This window comes from Neodiprion virginianus, chromosome 7 (assembly GCF_021901495.1).
Source record: "Neodiprion virginianus isolate iyNeoVirg1 chromosome 7, iyNeoVirg1.1, whole genome shotgun sequence".
NCBI lineage: Eukaryota > Metazoa > Arthropoda > Insecta > Hymenoptera > Diprionidae > Neodiprion > Neodiprion virginianus.
In genome coordinates this window covers 15,076,309-15,094,809 of record NC_060883.1, presented here as the reverse complement: position 1 = coordinate 15,094,809, position 18,501 = coordinate 15,076,309, and the positions used below count along the sequence as shown (strand labels likewise).

The window sequence follows — 18,501 nt, the reverse complement described above, 5'->3', positions numbered from 1 at the left end:
CACCCTAATGAGGGCCTTATGAAATTATGAGATTGGAGATGAATGAAGACTGCTAACTTGTATCGGACCAGTAAGGCGAGTTTTCATATGGCAAGAAATGGTAAAGGACATAGGGAAAGTTAGTGTTCTACAGTTATCAACTGATTTTACAATGAAATTCTATTCAATTGTCAATAAGCGTAGAAAGATAAAATTACCTGAATCCACTTAGATCCACCAAAACCGCCGAGTAAATTCGCCTAGAGTCAGCAGTCTTTTTATACGATCACTCAACCTCTAAGTAGAAAGTTCTTGAAAATGCAAAGATAATAATTGCTTTTGCAAAGCGGAGTCGCTTGGACGTCCGAAAATAGCAAATTTTCAGATTTGGTCACTTCCAAAGTTCCATTCTTGTTGACTTTTGGAAAACTTAAGTAGTATGCATGACGGTATTCAAGCAGCATCAGTTTGTTACTATTAAAATAATATTCTTGTGAGGATAAGACGTTTGTGTCGACTGCACAACAAATTTGATCGGAATAACTTGTTGAACATCTATCATATTTTATTTCATAGTGAAACAGATTAATTTTCCAGGATTGAGAATTAAATATCTGCTAAAAAAACAAAACTGGGAAAATTGAACAAACATATTTTACATGTATTTGGACATGTCATTTTTTGTTCACAACATGCATCAAGTTTCATCAAAGTGCCCAATAAAATTTCAATCGGAAATTAGTTGACTTTTCCAGATTTCACAGAATTAAAGCATCATTTTTGCAGAATAGACTTTCAGGGCATTATGATGAAAAAAGTAAACTCAAACAAATTTGTATTGGAAGACTAACTTTTTATTTGGTTCAATCAATGTCATGAAATAAATAAAAGTTTGAACCTTAAAGACCAAATTTCGCAAATTTTTGATTTCTCATGGATTAACATAATTCTCACAAAACTATTAAATATATAAAGTTATGCTTTTACTATGGTAATTGTATGCTCCGTTCCATTTACGAAATAATTATACATATTACGATGTTTTTTTAAACGGTTCTATTGTGCGGCTTAGAAAGAACTGCAGTTATTTCCTCTTCAAATCTTAATGTTTTGTCTCAAACGGTTTTTTTTCTTGTAAATAGAGTTTATTCTGTGCTTTAATTCTTCAAGTTTCATTGTCGTTCACTTTATTTGTATTTTTTCATATTCGTAAACCTCTTTAGCAGTACTGGGTATTGGTTTTCGCAATGGTTAGATGAAACGGATATGTCTGTTTCACGTGAATTCAATCATTTTCTTTCGCATTATTACATTCTCTAAGTGACCTCTATAAATTACAATATCATTACTGATCTACAGTAAGAAAAGAGATTTCCTTCTGAAATCTTCCTCCAAGGTTTTACTGTCATATCATATAATGATATACAACTCGTTTTAAGAAAAGAATATCATCTCTGGTGAAGTGGAATATGAATGTAACCACAAATGATCCGAACTGTCATTTCTTATTTCATATCTTTAAATTGCTCGTCATCATTACAACACAATTTACATGTATAATACAACATTCTGTAAGTCGTACCCGAAGTTTCAAGAGATGACTATTATTCTTACTGTGCAATCTACAGATCAATGTGATTAAATGGTGTATTAAGCGATTGTACCCCTGCTTTCGTAATTTTCGCGCCAAGTGGATCAGTAATATCTTCGCTGTGCCATGCTTTATTCCTCGCATATAAATCAATAAAACTTGCCTCCTATTGGTACTCAAACTGAAATAGTTGGTGTATAAACCACAGCATGTGTAATGTGAATCGTGTATTATTCGTTCAAATCATAAAGACAATACCTCAAGTTTGAAATATTCTCATTTCGATTCAATTCGATTTTAAATGGTGCCATAGTGAATTGTGCGTGTGAATTAGAACAATTTCAACATTAACCCTTTGAAAGCAAACGCGATAGTATATTAGCCAGGTGACGGAATATTTGCCAATATTCACATCTCGTTTTGCATTTAATTTTCCTGTCATCTAAAATTAGCATATCGAATTTGCACCTGTAATTTCTTTTAGACACTGACGATTTCATTCAACTATTTACATGTTGAAAAACATGAATTTAAATGATGTTTATGAAAAAAACTATTTCTAGGTAATAAACTGCTCAGAGTTGCCCTCAGAGGGTTGAAAAGATTAAGTGTCAACAACAACATTGCATTACCAACGAAATCAACTGTTCTCAAGAAAAAGTATTAAAGAGTCTTTGAAACTGTGTAAAAAAAAAAAATTGTATTTGTAAATTTACAAACCTGAATTCGTACTAGGAGTTTGTTAAATTTGCACACAAACTGCATAGTTGAAAGACAGCACGACAATTCCAATGAAACTTAGCAAAAGCACGAGTTGAAATGTAACCTGAGTTTCCCCGTTGACATAATCGAGTCGCTCGTCAGGCAGGTAAGTTACCGGCGGAATAGGGATTCTACCGATCACACCGCGAAATAATGTTTGACAATTATTGGTAAACGCATTTAACAATGCAGGAAAAAATCTCTGAACACAACTAAAAGGTGTGACTTTTTCTATACCTAGAAAAATTCGCCAACATTTACAAGTTTTTCAGATACTAAGGCAAATTTGCACCTTGTGTATGCAGAGTAGTGACTTTTAAAGAGATCATTTTGAACAAAAAGTATATAAAATCTTGTAGCGAATTGTAGAACATCATGTAGGTAAGGATTGCAGTTCATATAACCTCATAAAAATAAAAAAAAGCTTGAATATACACAGATTAACAATCATTTCGTATGCTGCTTGTATTTTTTTTTCACTTTGTAATGACTGACCGACGTGATCAGGATCACATTATTATTATTTGAAATGCATAGCCCTAGAGGGAGGAACAAATAATCATGATCAAATTAATCAGTGACTGCAAAGGAAAAAAAATTCACATCTCGTGTGCAGGTCCTTATTACATTCTATTATTGCATTCTTGATATAATCAAGCAAATGAGTATTGACAAAATAGCCACAGCATTGGAAAATAGAAGTGTGTCATTTTGTGTGAGGCAAAGCGAATCAGTCTAGTAAATGATTTTTTCATTATCCCGTATTATTTTTAGGAGGTTTCTTTATCATTCAAATAGTACAAAGAAATTTCCGATTTTATTGAAACCATTTGCAATAAAATGTTTGCGCACCTTTCAACATTAAATTCATATCTTTGTTGTTGTTAATAATATTCAGACGACTTTGATTTGTGGCAGGTCAAATCTGTTTTGGAAAAAAAAATTTTTGCTAATATTCTTCGGTAACACACTAGCTTAGTGAGAAAAAAAATGATTTATTGTAACGCATTGAGAAATATTTTTCATCACATGTGCATGAAAAGTGGGATTTTGCGTTTCAGCTTAGCGGTACGAAAGTAGCCAATTTCATCTCAGTGTTGTAAAAATAGGTTTGCGCATGCGCAGACCAGAATTCCTTCACTTTCGTCCCTAGGGAGAATATATTAACCACTTGCGTCCCGCAAACTACCACGTAACGCCCCACTATTTTTCATCCACTCGATATAAAAAATATCATACAATATACCATTGCAACATGTTACATTTCTGTGACAGCTGGAGAAGCTCAAGAAAAATCCGCAGCAGCAAATTCTTCTATTTTCGTCAACGAAATTGTGAAAGTATGAGCTGTGGGCCACGCAACTTTGGACGCCTCACTAATCGCTTCATTCTTTTGCCACGAATACAATATTCTTTCTCTTCATGAAGTAGAAGTTTATAGCGTTAATGTAACAATGCAATTTAGAGAAATATCGTTAGTTCACAATTTTAGAATTGTCTGAAATTTAGTATGTCTAAATATATTCACATTTAGAAAATCAACTCCATCGTCACTCCAAGGTTGTAAATGTATTTGTTTTTTATTGGAATTGTTGATGTTATCCCCGCAATTTCATATTTGGGCTATTCCGCGTCAACCGGATCAGTCATCTCTCAGATATTTTTTTAATTTGGCATGTGGATTGTGTAGGGGGAGTTAGATTTTTGTGCCAAAGCGCGGATCTCATAATGCAAAATTCAATTTTTTATTGACAATAACAAATTAGACTCCCATTTTTTTCAAAAATTCATAACTTTGGCAAAAAATTAGATACAATATATTTTTTTTTTTCAAATTACGCAGAAAGCTCCATAGAATTTAAAAAAAATCACGCAATGTTAAAAAAAAGTTGTTATCAATTGTTTATTTAACAATGAATTTTTCAAAGATTTTTAAAACAGTGACTGACACGGTCAAAAAATTTTTTTTAAATTCTGACATGTTCCTTGAACTGTACTACAACCTGTGAATTAATTCCAGAGGGGTGTTTTTCTTCGTTTTCGAGTTAAAAATCATTAAAGGTGTCGATGCGCATGAAATTGCGGCGCGCCGAGTCTCTACGTAATGGCGGGCGGCCGGTTGCCGTCCACCGCTACCCGCGGTGGCGTCGCAGCGTTATTTTAGAGTCATTTTCACGATGTAGGACATGATTGGAGAATCTGAAAAAATACTGTACCTTCAAAAGGCCTGCTCAAAGCGATAAGTGAAGTTTCAAGAATGTGTTTTTATTTTGAAATAAGTAGCAAGTTATGTAATTATTATCATTTATGTGCACTCTCATGGTGTGTAACCGTTATTTTGAATCTCTGTAATAAAAAAACGGTGAAAAACACATTCTTGAAACTTCACTTATCGCTTTGAGCAGGCCTTTTGAAGGTACAGTATTTTTTTCAGATTCTCCAATCATGTCCTACATCGTGAAAATGACTCTAAAATAACGCTGCGACGCCACCGCGGGTAGCGGTGGACGGCAACCGGCCGCCCGCCATTACGTAGAGACTCGGCGCGCCGCAATTTCAAGCGCATCGACACCTTTAATGATTTTTTACTCAAAAACGAAGAAAAACACCCCTCTGGAATTAATTCACAGGTTGTAGTACAGTTCAAGGAACATGTCAGAATTTTAAAAAAATTTTTTGATCGTGTCAGTCACTGTTTTAAAAATCTTTGAAAAATTAATTGTTAAATAAACAATTGATAACAACTTTTTTTTAACATTTCGTATTTTTTTTTAAATTCTATGGAGCTTTTCGCGTAATTTGAAAAAAAAAATATATTGTATCTAATTTTTTGCCAAAGTTATGAATTTTTGAAAAAAATGGGAGTCTAATTTGTTATTGTTAATAAAAAATTGAATTTTGCATTATGAGATTCGCGCTTTGGCACAAAAATCTAACTCCCCCTACACAATCCACATGCCAAATTAAAAAAATATCTGAGAGATGACTGATCCGGTTGACGCGGAATAGCCCATTTCTATACTGAGACATCAGTACTGATTCATGATTATCACCCTTACCAAAGCTACGCCCTTGTAGTAACGCAAGCTTGCAGTCAATTCCTATGCTTTCTGTTGTAATTGGTAACTGTCCATTAAATTCCTGAATAGATATACAGAGTGAAGTCCTAACTTCAGCACGTTCTGTTGTCTGCTCAAATTCAATGCGCATGCGCTACAATCCGAGAGAGGCTGTTTGCCAGGGTTACCAACCGTCATAGACGACACGTTGCAGCGATGTATGTGACCTCAAAAATTTTATACAGTTGCAAGTTGATGACAATTGCTACCGACAATTGTTAAAATTTTTAAGGTTACATACATGGCGGCAAATCGAAGCCGGAACATGCAGTCATGATTATTAGGATATTGTATGGTAACAAAACGATATATGGCCCAGTCCATATAGATTCAACGATGATTCTATGGCGACTACCTTCGATCACTTTGTAACTTTGGCATATCAATCTTCATGCCATTTCATGAGACACGTATTTTTGCGTTTTGGCGATAAACAAATTTTCATAACTGTTTCGTCGGTTTGAAATTTTCATGAAAATTGTATTTTTCTGAAAAAGAAAATAAAATCTCTCTTCTTCCAATTACCTCCATTTCGACCCTAATCATCCAATTGCAACGACTTTTCTTTCAAAACGTGCGGGATTTCAGAAGCCCTTAGTTCATTTCTAGTAAACTGTGATTCAGTGGAAATTCTGAAATAGAAGAGGAAAATTAAAAAAAGTCAATTTCAGATGGAATGAATTTTCTCAAAAACACCATCTCCGATCATTGCTAAAATTTTATGTTCTTCAGCACCGAAAAAGCCATTTTTTTGCTATGTGGTAACATACCATCTTCCTGAAAATATTTTATTTCGAAAGAAGAATGTTTTTACCTGTCAAAAAAAAAAAGTTGTTTTTGAGATGGGTTCCAAAATCCATACGGTGACAAGTTGTTCAAAAAATGTGAAAATTTTTGCGAAAGGTTTTCAGGGGTCGTACTAAGAGGGAAACTCTTTGATGAAATCGAAAAATATCATGGTCAAAGCATTTACTGATTGTAAATCCACGTGGCGTCATATACCGGGACAATCTCTTGAAACTATACATACAATGCGCATGCGCCAAATAATTCAATCTCATTGGTCGGTGAAATCGCCCCGCGGCGATGTTTTCGAATAAAGCCAATTTTCAAAGAGCATTAGCATCAACTTTCCGAGTCACTATCTCGACTGTTTGAGATTCTAACCTTAAAAATTCGTATGAACTACATCGACGCCAGAAACAGGGTTTGACAGCTGAAACTCGGAGTGGCCAGCCTGCCCGTGCAGCCGATAAAACTCGCGCATGCGCATTATATGTATAGTTTCAAGAGATTGTCCCGGTATGTAGTGGAGTAAGGCTCCGGCAAAGCATCTCTAGACACCAGGTTCGATTCCTGACCCTGTCGTTAATTTTTCAAATTACCAAAAATTTTCGAATTTACATTTTCTAGCATTTTTCTTCTCGCTAAAATAGATATGACGTATTTTCATATCATTTCATAGACAGCCGTGGCGGTCTTACGTGGCTTTTAACAAGTATTGTAATACTCTTGTAAACATGTCACATGTATACAAAAATCTATAATTGTGCTTCTTGAGACGAATTTCATAATATATACATATATGGGGCATTCCATACGAAACCGACCAATCCTTGACCCAACCATTTTTGATTTTGTTGTAAAGTTTCTATTTGTTTGTACTTATTGAAAGCAGTCTTTCGGATTGTGTTTAGATTTTTGTCTTAACTTTTGTCCAAACACAATAAATTTTTCAAAATTGGCTCATAGCATTGTTACGTCGGGCGAATCGCCACACGTCTGCCTCATCTCGTCGCTCTCCCACGATCCTTACAGTGCCGTATCATCTCATTCCTGTTCTCCTAGTTCCATTCTGGCTCACCCCACTCGCTTTTTGCCGACTCAGCTAATTCTATTTCCCATTATTTTGCGCACCTTACGTCTACTCCTATTTATCTCAGTTTTATTCCTATTCCAAAGTTCGACACGATCGATTCTATTTCAACACTCAAAAGCCTCACGTACAACTTTTCTTGCCGATATTGTGAATTACACACTCCGTTTAAACTATTCCACAAACTCTTCAAACAAATATATGGTTGACATCTCCAACATCCCAACTTCTGGTTGTGCCCGCACGTAAAAGCTAAGTCGAACCAGTTTATTCCTCACCGCTCGGGAATAAATGACTTTCACGGACGTAACAGCTTTTTCGAAAACAGATATTCAAATAAAATACCAGGTATTTTTTTTCGTGTTGAATTGTAGTTCGTTAAAGAAAATAGGAAAAAAAAATCGAAATTCATTTTCTTGTGTTTTTTTCAGTTTTAAACTGAAAATATTTTATTTTCAAATCTTCGACCACTTTGATTTTTTTGAAAAAATTCACCACTTTTGAAGCAAATGCCAGCATGGTAGGCAGAGTGAACGATGTATACTGTACCCATAGACTTATTGAGATAGACTGCGCGCTCTATGCACTAAACTGAAGCCGTGACAAGAAAGAGAGAATAATGGCTACAGACGGTCTCTCTCACTCTATTCGATGACTTGGTGGGAGAAACACATAAGCCTTATACCACGGTGGAATTAATAAGGTGTAGCGGTCTCGTGACGCGTGTTTTAGTTCACTGCACAGTACTATTGCGCCGGCCATTTTACTTGTATATATAGATGTATACGAAACATGAGCTATTGGTAGAAACAACGTGAATACGTGTAAAAGTGTCAATAATACAACGGATTTGTAAAACTACACATCTAAAATATTAAAATTTTTCAAAAATACAATATAAATAGGGTAATAAGTGCATAGTTTAAAACTTCGTGTGTCGAGTGATTCTAATCTCCAAAGTGAGTACATATACCTTATAAAACTTGATATTCATAAAGGGAATTTATACGCTTTGTCTCTGACTCTGACACGATCCTCACATGATATTTATATTTCTGTAACAGAATCAAGGTACATAATTTATTTTCCTGTTAATCAAATACAGTTTACGTCATTGACGACAGTTAACGATCTTGAATTCCCGCTTGTAATGGCTGGCGTAATGGTACAACTTTCCTATTGGTTATTCACAAGGTCTGCGCTGTACTACACCCATAGACTTATAAAGATAGACTGAGCGCTCCTATAAGAGGCACTGACAATTACATATGAAGGACAGAGATATACCGGGAGTACTGCTCTCTCTTTTCAATCGGCGTCATGGTGGAAGACAACGGAGCAGTGGAAGTGGAACAGCTATAGATATAGGCGCATAATTTCGCCTCATTCTCCTCTACCGCCTCGATCTCCGCCACAAATATCGTCAAAGAGAGAAAGGAGTACTCCCGGCATATTTCTGTCCTTAAAATGTTTGCTTCAAGCCGCTCATAAGAGCGCTCAGTCTATCTTTATAAGTCTATGCTTATACCCTTATACAAGTATACACCTCCCCGCTTGCCTTATCGCAGTCGCCGCTTGGCAGCTGTTTCCCACTCTTTTGATCATGCCACATAGAGAGGAGCACTATGGGACCAGCTGTCCTTCATTCTCGGCTTTAGCAGCTTCGTAAGACCGTGCAGACCACGGTCTTACATACATGTCGGGAAACTTCTAAGCTGGGAGCCACGATTATTCGCGTCGCTTAGCGAGGGCAAATTTCTATTCTAGCGGCAGCACCAGTTGTCGCTGTGGTTTAGTTACCAGCAGCCCCCTGACTCTCACCACTGCTCGTATACTAAAAAATTGTACGCGTTTGTCCCCGTTTTTTAGTTCCTCTACGTGGCGCTAGTAGACTTCTGACACGCTCGCTGCCCTCGCTGACCGCGCGCAAGCTTGTCAGACAACTACTAGCGCCACTAGTGGTGAAGATTGGTGGCACAATCGAGGGACATTTTGCGAACCACTTTTAGCAGCGTGTGTCAGGGGACTGGTTACCAGGATAACAATAACCTCAATAAATACGATGAGTGAGCGTGAATGAGCGAATACCCATATATGTATATGCGAATACCACGGTCTTGTCTGGACCCCCCCCCCCCCGGCCCCGCCGCCGCTGTTGATAAGATCGCAACGAACCTAGTGGCGACTAGTGAACACAAAAATGGCTTCAATAAGCGACCTACCCCCTCCAATGAAGTTTCCAGACCTGTATGTAAGACCGTGCAGACTATCTCTATAGGAGATAACCAAAGTAGAAGTATCTCTATAAAAATCTATGAATGGGCCCGGCTATTTATAATAGGTGTGAGGTATAGTATTACGATCACTTGTCAACCAGTTGATTTTAGAGAATTTGTTCTTGTCAGTGAAGGTTTACTTCAAAATTAAGTGGGTGTCCTGGTAAATTTCGACGGTGACATATATATCTCCAAATATCGAAATCCACGTATTTCAAATGCAAAAAAGGGCTTAACAGCCTCATTCTATATGCAAATCTGAGCAAAAAGCTCCAATACATTTTCCTTAGATGCAGAAATACAGAACGAATGTACTATTGCGATTTCGTAGAATCCAAGTCATTTCTTTATTTCTGCGTGAAATAAAAATGCATTGGAGTGTTTTCCTTCAGAATTGCGTATAGAATGAGGTCTGTAAGCCCTTTTTTGCGTCAGAAGTGCGTAGACTTCAATATTTGGAGAAATATACATCAATGTCGAATTCGATCAAGGTACTCCTTTAAGCAAGTAGAATCGCGCGTGCTAAGAGCTGGTCCTTTAAAGAACTCTCAGTAAAAGATACATAAATATGGCTCACATTTATAGCAAACACCAAGACTTGTCTTTGGTGTGGGAATACGGTAACATACTCAAACAATGTTCAGTCAGCGATAATTTCGATCTCAGTAACAGTGAATAGAACATCTATACGTACATACCGGTGTCGTGTGTATAGATTTAGCCACTCCACTACTAAAAGTCGGCTGTTATTGGTTCCACAGTTGAGCTGCTGGTGTCCTTAAACTTTCTTGCACTGGAATTAAAACCATCAGTAAGATTTAATTTTGTTTGGCAGATACATGTGCAGTGTTAGAATGAGACAATGTGTGGTGCAGTTATCGACAAACCAATGACGAATTGACATGTGTTTTCTTAAAGTGTCTTTGACACAACTATCTTGGCTACATTATTTCATTGACTGAGAGTACTGTCAACAGTTTTTTGACTTGTACGGTAATCTTTGCCTACGTTTTCAGTTCTCTCATATAATAATGAATTGGGGCCATATTCATATGTCGAACATTCGAAACCTGGATCTGAAATTACTATTGTAGAATAAGTAAACACAGATGTTTATTCTCAACTTAATTATTATGTGAGATGCGCACATTTCAGATTTTTTGAATAAACACCTATATTAATATAGTTGCATCTGGAATGTTAACATAATAAGAACCTCTTTTAATACAATATTAGAAAAAGTCTTTTCACAGGATATTCACGTTAGCCATAATATAAAATTTCTTGAGCTAATTGACGCTCTGCGTTCTATTCATAGAAACCTACCCCAAGTTTCTAACTTTCATTTAAACGAAAATATAAATAAATTCAACTATGAAAGTTTGATCTACAGACAAATTGATTTGCTAATTTATGAATTTGCATTAATTTTATAGAATACTGTTACATAAAGGCGTTCTGAAAATCAAGTAACATAGTATAGGCCCGCTTCTTTTTTTATGAACATTTTGAACTTAAGGCACATTTACAGAACACCGTTTTGGAGATACCCAATTAGTGACAATTTAATAAATCTTTTTCTTAACACGTTGAGCGCCGCGTCAGCCATCGGTGGCTGACACTGGACTTTCCATTTAGGCCGCGTCAACCACCGCTGGCTGACACTGAAATTACATTTAGTGGTGCACGGCCTGATGGGGACTGCCTTCAAAATCGGCGTGGCGCTCAACGTGTTAAATTTCAAATACAAAACAACACTAGACATTTTCTCATTTTTTCAATTGAGTCGTTTCTATAATACCAGTTTATGATCATCGGGTTAGGGCGACTAACCCAACCAAAGAATTGTTCGGTATGGAGAAAGTATAGGTGTGTGCAGACTTATGAACAAGACCATGGCGTAAATCATTCAATTCGCAAATGTTTGAGATTATAGTAGATTAGGAGTTCTAATTAGCCCTATTATGGGTTCTAGTGCCTCAAGCAAGAGAGAGACTGTGTTTCTTTCCCGACTACCAACAACATTGAATGCATTTCTAAATAGCTAATAAACTGATTTCAAATTCCAAATTTTAATTGTGATTTATGATTACACAAAACACAGTGAAAAAATATCATTTGAATTCGTATTTGTCTTTCTAAATTACCAATTAAAATTATAATTGGTATTTACATTTTTTATCACTAGTTACATGTAATTATATGCATATATATGTGTAAATGCACATGTGTTTAGTACCGATTTTCTCTCTATTAACGACATACAATTTTAATCAGGGATGAAATCGTTTCCAATTACAAATGGCAATTGAGTTTGGTATGAATATTTTTTTCAATTATAAAATACAGTTGTAATTAAGTATGAAATGTTTTATAATTACAACTCACAGTTGTATATTATGATACCGAAAGCATCTTGTGAAATAACCATTCTCAGTTAACTCCTCGACTTAAGTTTAATGGGTTCACTCCACGAGATCCTCTCAGCAGGGTAACTAGAGCGTCACAAATATTTGCACAGGAGTGACTATAGTCACTCATCTTTAATTGCGATCGGTTGTTGATTGGTTTTTTCCATTCAATGAGGAAATTAGATTTTGAAAATGAGTAAACTAACCTTTAAACATACACATAAATCTTAGTCTGTAAAAATTATTTACGTTAAATGGCTTTTGGAAACAAACATTCCATGCCTGAGTTTCCATGAATATCAACAAGCCTACTTGGGTTCCCTGAATATAACTATCCTGAAGAATTTGCTTACTTATGAGTGGACTGAATTGCAGAATAGTTCAAGGGTAGAAAATTACAGTATAGAATCACAGTGATCTGTGAAAAATGTTGCAAGGTAATGATAATCATAAAGAAATACTGATAAACTATTTCAGTTGAAATAAAAATTCAATTAAGCAAACTCGTGATTTATGGTAAGTTCAGGGGAAGTTTTAATAAATAACAGCAGGTTTGACTAAGTGAGTTGAGGGGTACAATACGCTTAATAACATTCACGAGTGATAAATAAACAACGTCACATACGAAATTGATAGATACGAAGTGTTTCACAAACGAAGAAAATGTGACTCGATTTGCAAAATTTAGAAATTGTAGTGACTGCTTGGATTGAAATAACAATTCATGATGTGCAGAACAGGTCTCTAGACCAGAACCACGGGCAGAATTGAATAAGACAATTATTAAAATGATCATAAGACTCATTTCTCGTTGACAACTACTTTGGTGGAATATAAAAAAAAAAAAATACAAAGCTGCTTTATCGGAACCCTTGTAAATATGCTACAGTCCGTACCAGTTTTAATGTTATTTTTTGGTTATAAAATTCTTTGACTTCCAGCAAGACTTAAATGATCCTGATACACATTATTACCATTCTGTTACTGTAAGTGATGCATTGTACCGTGAGGATTTCTAACGGCGGAACAATCCGTGCATCTGAAGCAGGTAACGTCATGTTCAGACTAAGCATCATATCCCACTGCTTCATTATCACGATGAATCCCTGAATCTAATGACGGTCCTACTCTTAATTGCCTCATTATTGCCTTAGTCGATCGTCCGAATGCAATTTTTCATCAATTCCCACATTTCTTAATATTCAGGTTATTTTGACAACATTCAGGTTCAATGTTTGGGATGACTGTGGTGAGATGCAGTGCACAACCTGAACATGAGCTGTAACTCCGGTTACCCTGCCTCAGATGCACGGTCGTTTCACTGTTAGAAAAACTCACGGTATATATAATAGGGGCAAATGGTGCTCAATTTAGTTCTGTCAAGTGCAGTGAATTGTATTTTACAATTTTTTTTTTGTTCCTAAGTAATGAAATATCTTCACATCTTAGTAAATGATAGAGCTTATGATTGTGCCTGTACATTGGTTAAGAAAAGTTCAGAAATATTACAAAAATATTCACCTCTTTGCAGCGAGTTTTAACTTGATTTGAGGTTATGGTACGGTACTGCAACTGAATAGATAATTTTTATATTTTATTGCATAAGCACAATCTTAAGTCACATCATTTGCCAAGTTTCACAGAGATTTCATTACTCAGAAAAAGTAAGGATTGTAAAATACGATTTGCTCTATTTGACAGAGACCTGACATCTTTGCAAAGTCTGTACTGTTGGATAACAAATCGTAGGCTTAAGGTTGTACTGTTTGGAAATGTTAATTGCAAGGTTAAATATAATGAGTTGATCCAGGTAATTTCATTGAATTCAATTCAGTAGTAATTATTACAAGGATAAAACACAAAGCTAATAAGTGAACAAAAAATATGTGGCAATCACGTACATATAGATGTGAAACTTCTGAAGTTTATATGAGTAATTAACTGTGATTTCAACTACTCAAAAAATGGCTCTTGGAATAGCTTGTATTCAAACTATGAGACTGGGAATAATAATAATAATAATTATTTATTGATCACAATTATATTTGCAATGCAGGGCAGAAAGAGTAGAGTACAGCAGGGGGTTGGCAGTAGCAGTAGAAACACCTGCATTCGCACGATGGACAAGGGAAACTGCCGAAAACCTTGTCTAGGTGAAGCCAGACCAGTGTCCAAAGCACAGACCAGCAACCCGGTGCCTGAACGGCGTGACCCGTCTTACATTTTGGCAAGTTGCCATTGAGAACCTAATCGACAGACCGGCGATTTGATTCGAAGTCCTTCTGCTCCGCAACCTCAAACCCACTACGATCGGTGAGTGAATGAGAATGAGAAAGTGAAGGAGACTAAGACAAAGAAGAACAGGGAGAATTAGCAATTTCCGGTTTTTATTTGAAATATTAAAAATGTAATTTATAATAAGATTTTGTGTTCGGACACAAAGAATTGGAGCCCAAAGATCCGTACGACGGAAAAACCATTGATAGGTGTTGTTTGGGGACTTTACGACATTGCAGTTCATAAAAGAGCGTTTCACAACATTCTATAGGTACGTATACATGATTTATTGATATACTTGCATTCATAATCGTTTGTCAAAGTCGCATGCACATATGCATGTAACACGAATGTCGTTTTCAAGATGTTAATTTTTATACTGGTCATAATATATATGTATAAATTGGAGGTGAAATGTTTCGTTAAACAAAATTAGCGGACAACCACGGGAATCGAACCTGGGACCAGTGAAAGTCTATCCGTGGACATATATCCATTGGATTATCAAACATCCCTGCCATCATCACGTTAATTTTTCTGATCAACTCCGTTCAACTCTGTTAGTGTGCAGGTGGTATTTTGTACACACCTTCCGCAGGTCTCGATTTTGATTTCCATTAATTTTTCTCATCTAACAATTTCTTCTTCAATTTTCACATTTATTCTGTAGTTACCCCTGCTAGAAAAAAATTTACTTCAAACGTGTAATAGATTTTTTCGTTTTATCAATCACAGATCACAAGTTTGCGAATAAACACGTTCTGATCATATTAAGTATTAGACAATGAAAAATACATGTTATTACTTGAGTGGTGCAATATAATTTCAAACAATGTGCGCCAAGTCTATTCTTTAACAAAAAAAAATTTTAGCTCCACACGAGAATTCTTAAGGGCTCACATACCTCTGCACATGCTGAAAACCAAGTAAATTTGAAAACTTATTATAAAAGTTATATGGTGGGAAAAAAAAATTAAATTATTGATTTTACATTTTTTATTAACTTTTCAACTATACATGATAAAAATTAAATTTTTTGTTTAATATTAACATTATTTTTTACAGGTATAAATAGACTACTGACGAAAACCATGGCGCCTTCATTTTTTTTTTCAAATAAATAAATTACAGTATTAGAAACTTTAGTATGTAATTAATAAAAAAAAAAATAATAATTAGTGTTTAATAATTTAAAAATAATTGTTCTACCTAAAAATTAAAAAAATGTCTCATCAGACTATAAACTAATTATCAAGAATAAAAAAAAAAAGTTAAAAAATATTTAAAATTGACTGAGTTATCGTGCTGACAATGTCTAAAAACATAGTTTCAAGAAAATCGCGTTTAAAATTTCTGGTAGGTAAAACGTGAACTTACGGCTAGTCTCCCATTCCAGCTTCGTACTGTACACCTTCTTTCGGTTGTATCTTCGTGTTTATTATGGTTTTCTACAATCTCTCGTCAACTTTAGCTTCTTTAGTGGATTGAATTGATTGTATGCTGGTGTATGTCGATGGTTAGCACCTTTGTTTTCACAAAACTTATGCGCTTCAACCACAATGCTGATTCCAAGTAATTGTAGGATTTGTAAATAACTGAGAGCTCCATCATTAAATGTAGATACTGCAACACCGTTTGCAATGTCTACAATTTTACGACTTCCTGTCATACACTTACGAGCAAGTTTCCAAATTTGAGCATTGAGACTCTCGTTATTGCTTTGAGTAAATCCACCCAAGCACTTTTCTAATAAATCATCGCTACGCAATGCCTCATAGATGGGTTTAAATGCCGTTTGTACGATCTCAAGTAATGCGGGCTTATGGGCAAAAGTTGACCCCTCTGCCTATATTTTCTGCCAATCAGACCAGCTCTCTTCTTCTTTTAACGAACACCACGGTGATCTCTTGGTCCTTTACAATCGGTGGAACGACGTTTGAACATTTTTTAAATTTTCAAAGAAACACACGAACTGTACTCTTCGAAAGACGACTTTCAAGTAATATTAGAATTTTAAACTTCGCAGATGTTCTTACAAACGACCTTGTTTTCTAAGAAATCCAAATTTCGCGAACAAAAGAAATACGAACCGCATCTGTCGAGAGGGGCACGGTAGTTAACCAGGTAGCCGTCCCAACCCGATGTCTGGTCACATTTATTGCTATAACTTTGTAACGGAGTGGAATTATCTTGCAAATTTATTTTTGAAAATTTCTTAAAAGTATTAAGGTAATTCTGGAGATACACGTACTAGATAAAATTTTCTGCCGCAGCGTACATTAAAACCCAATTCTTGTATGATGCTGCCCGTTAGAAAAGTTTGACAGAGCTTGTACGCTCTGCATATCTTACACAATCTCAACTCATCCACGGATAAGTCCCCTACATGTACAGAGCGCTACGCTGTAATCGTGGCAACAGCCTAATTCTCCTGTTTTTGTACTATTCGCAGCTTCAAACGTCAACGTCAGTGTTTTGCGTGAATGTCAACTCGAGTGAGGTTTAACAGTCGGTTTACGAAAAAAAAAGTGCGTGATAAAGAGCATACATTTCATTTATTGGTGGTATTTATTTTATAAGTATAAGAGAGATGGAAAATTATCCACGATAATATTCACGATATATATAAATAATATATATATATATATATTTATATTATGAATATTATCGTGAATGAATTAACTAATTTTAATTTGTTAAGAGAATAAATTTATTAAAACTCCTTTCCGCAATTATTAAAACTGAAGAAAAAAACACGATTCAAATTCCCCGAATTTACCGCGCGCCCATCACTTTGCCGCAGCGTACACTGTTGTCATTTCGTCAGAGCTAACTGCAGCTGACTGTGTCTCCGCACTTTTCGTTCCTTGTCGAGTAAAATTGATATCTTTCGCAAGTTGATATCTACAAAAATAAGTAGTCGAACATTACCACTTTTTAAAATAATAATCCCACAATACTACTGCATACAATAGTGGTTTTATTTAAAAATCCTAAGATCCGTTTAGCGTCTATAATGAAAACCGTGAACAAAGTGCTATCCGTCCATGTGCTAGGTATAGGCTTTGCGTACAAATAGACCAATTTTTAATTGCAATTATCTCACAAACTAATTAGTGGATGGAATTAAAAATATAGGAATGGGTTCATGGAGGTAGTATCGATACCATACTAAAATTTCAGGCGATTCCTAAGATTAAAAAAAAAACTCCAGAACTACCTTAAGAAAAAAATCTATAAAAATATTCAATTGTTTGAAAATTTCAGGGGTATGTAAGCGCTTAAATTCACCTTGAACAACAAAGTTCTTCAACTTTTCACTATTTTCCAAATCTTACAGTAAACCTGCTTGAGTATTCTTCAAGTATTAACAAACCTGCTCAAGTTTTGTTTAATCATCGACAAAATTCGTCAATCTAATCATAAATTCATCATTCAGACTATAAAATATAAAAATTTTCCATCAACAAGTGTACTCACTTCTCTAGAAAATGATCGTGGATCACAAATGGAAGTCCATCAATTGTCTTCTTTTTGTTGTTGAGTTACCCTGGTGTGGGGACTCTAATGCAGGCAACGGAATTTTCTTGATTCGAGACGTTCCTCATATGGCTCACAAGTCTCCGACACAGGATCTAAAGTGAACAGCTTCGTGTGGTGTGGTAATCTCTACTAAATTATGTATTACAAGGAAACATGAGTAGGGTATTACTATTGATATATATCAATGCCATAGAATAGTGTATAATGGATTTATATATATATATATATATATATATATAATATAATTCTTATTGCATAGCTTTCAGACACACTGAGTTCTGAAATGATTGAAATAGACATTTTCAAAAGTTTTTCAGAGATGTCAAAAGTTGAATAGTTTTAGAAAAATATTAAGTTTTGCAGCCAAACAAATATTCAAGTCATGCCAAGTACTTTCATGAAAATTTTAAGGAATATCTGAGGAGCTGCATTATTTCCGGTTGTGAAAATAATTTTTATACATTTATAATACAATTTATGATTATGATATATATATATGACAAATTTCCGAAAATGTCTATTTCAATCACTACGGAACTTAGTCTGCCTTAAAGCTATGCAATAAGAATTCAAATATCAAAGTAATTCTTCTTTCACATTTAGTCATTCTGCATGAGTAAATTATGAGAACTTTGGGTAAAATCAAACATAAGTATAATACTAACAG

General features: G+C 35.2%; 1 protein-coding gene across 10 annotated transcripts in view; it reads right to left on the bottom strand.

Annotated features, from left to right (window-relative positions):
• Nucleotides 1-18,501, bottom strand: part of LOC124308360 (zinc finger protein OZF-like) — an 82,869-nt gene that overhangs the window by 62,191 nt on the left and 2,177 nt on the right. For 5 of the 10 annotated variants that reach the window (XR_006908971.1, XM_046770999.1, XM_046771011.1 and 2 more), the window contains exons 2-3: nucleotides 17,772-17,926; nucleotides 10,298-10,396 (exon numbers count right to left, since the gene is read on the bottom strand). Coding sequence is in view for 2 of the 10 variants with exons in the window: in XM_046770999.1 (XP_046626955.1) it covers nucleotides 10,298-10,299 (2 nt within the window). In the remaining 8 variants the exon portion in view is untranslated. Of the gene's footprint in view, nucleotides 1-10,297; nucleotides 10,397-17,771; nucleotides 17,964-18,501 lie in introns of all 10 variants that reach the window. The other 5 variants (XM_046771002.1, XM_046771009.1, XM_046771005.1 and 2 more) reach the window with 2 other exon arrangements.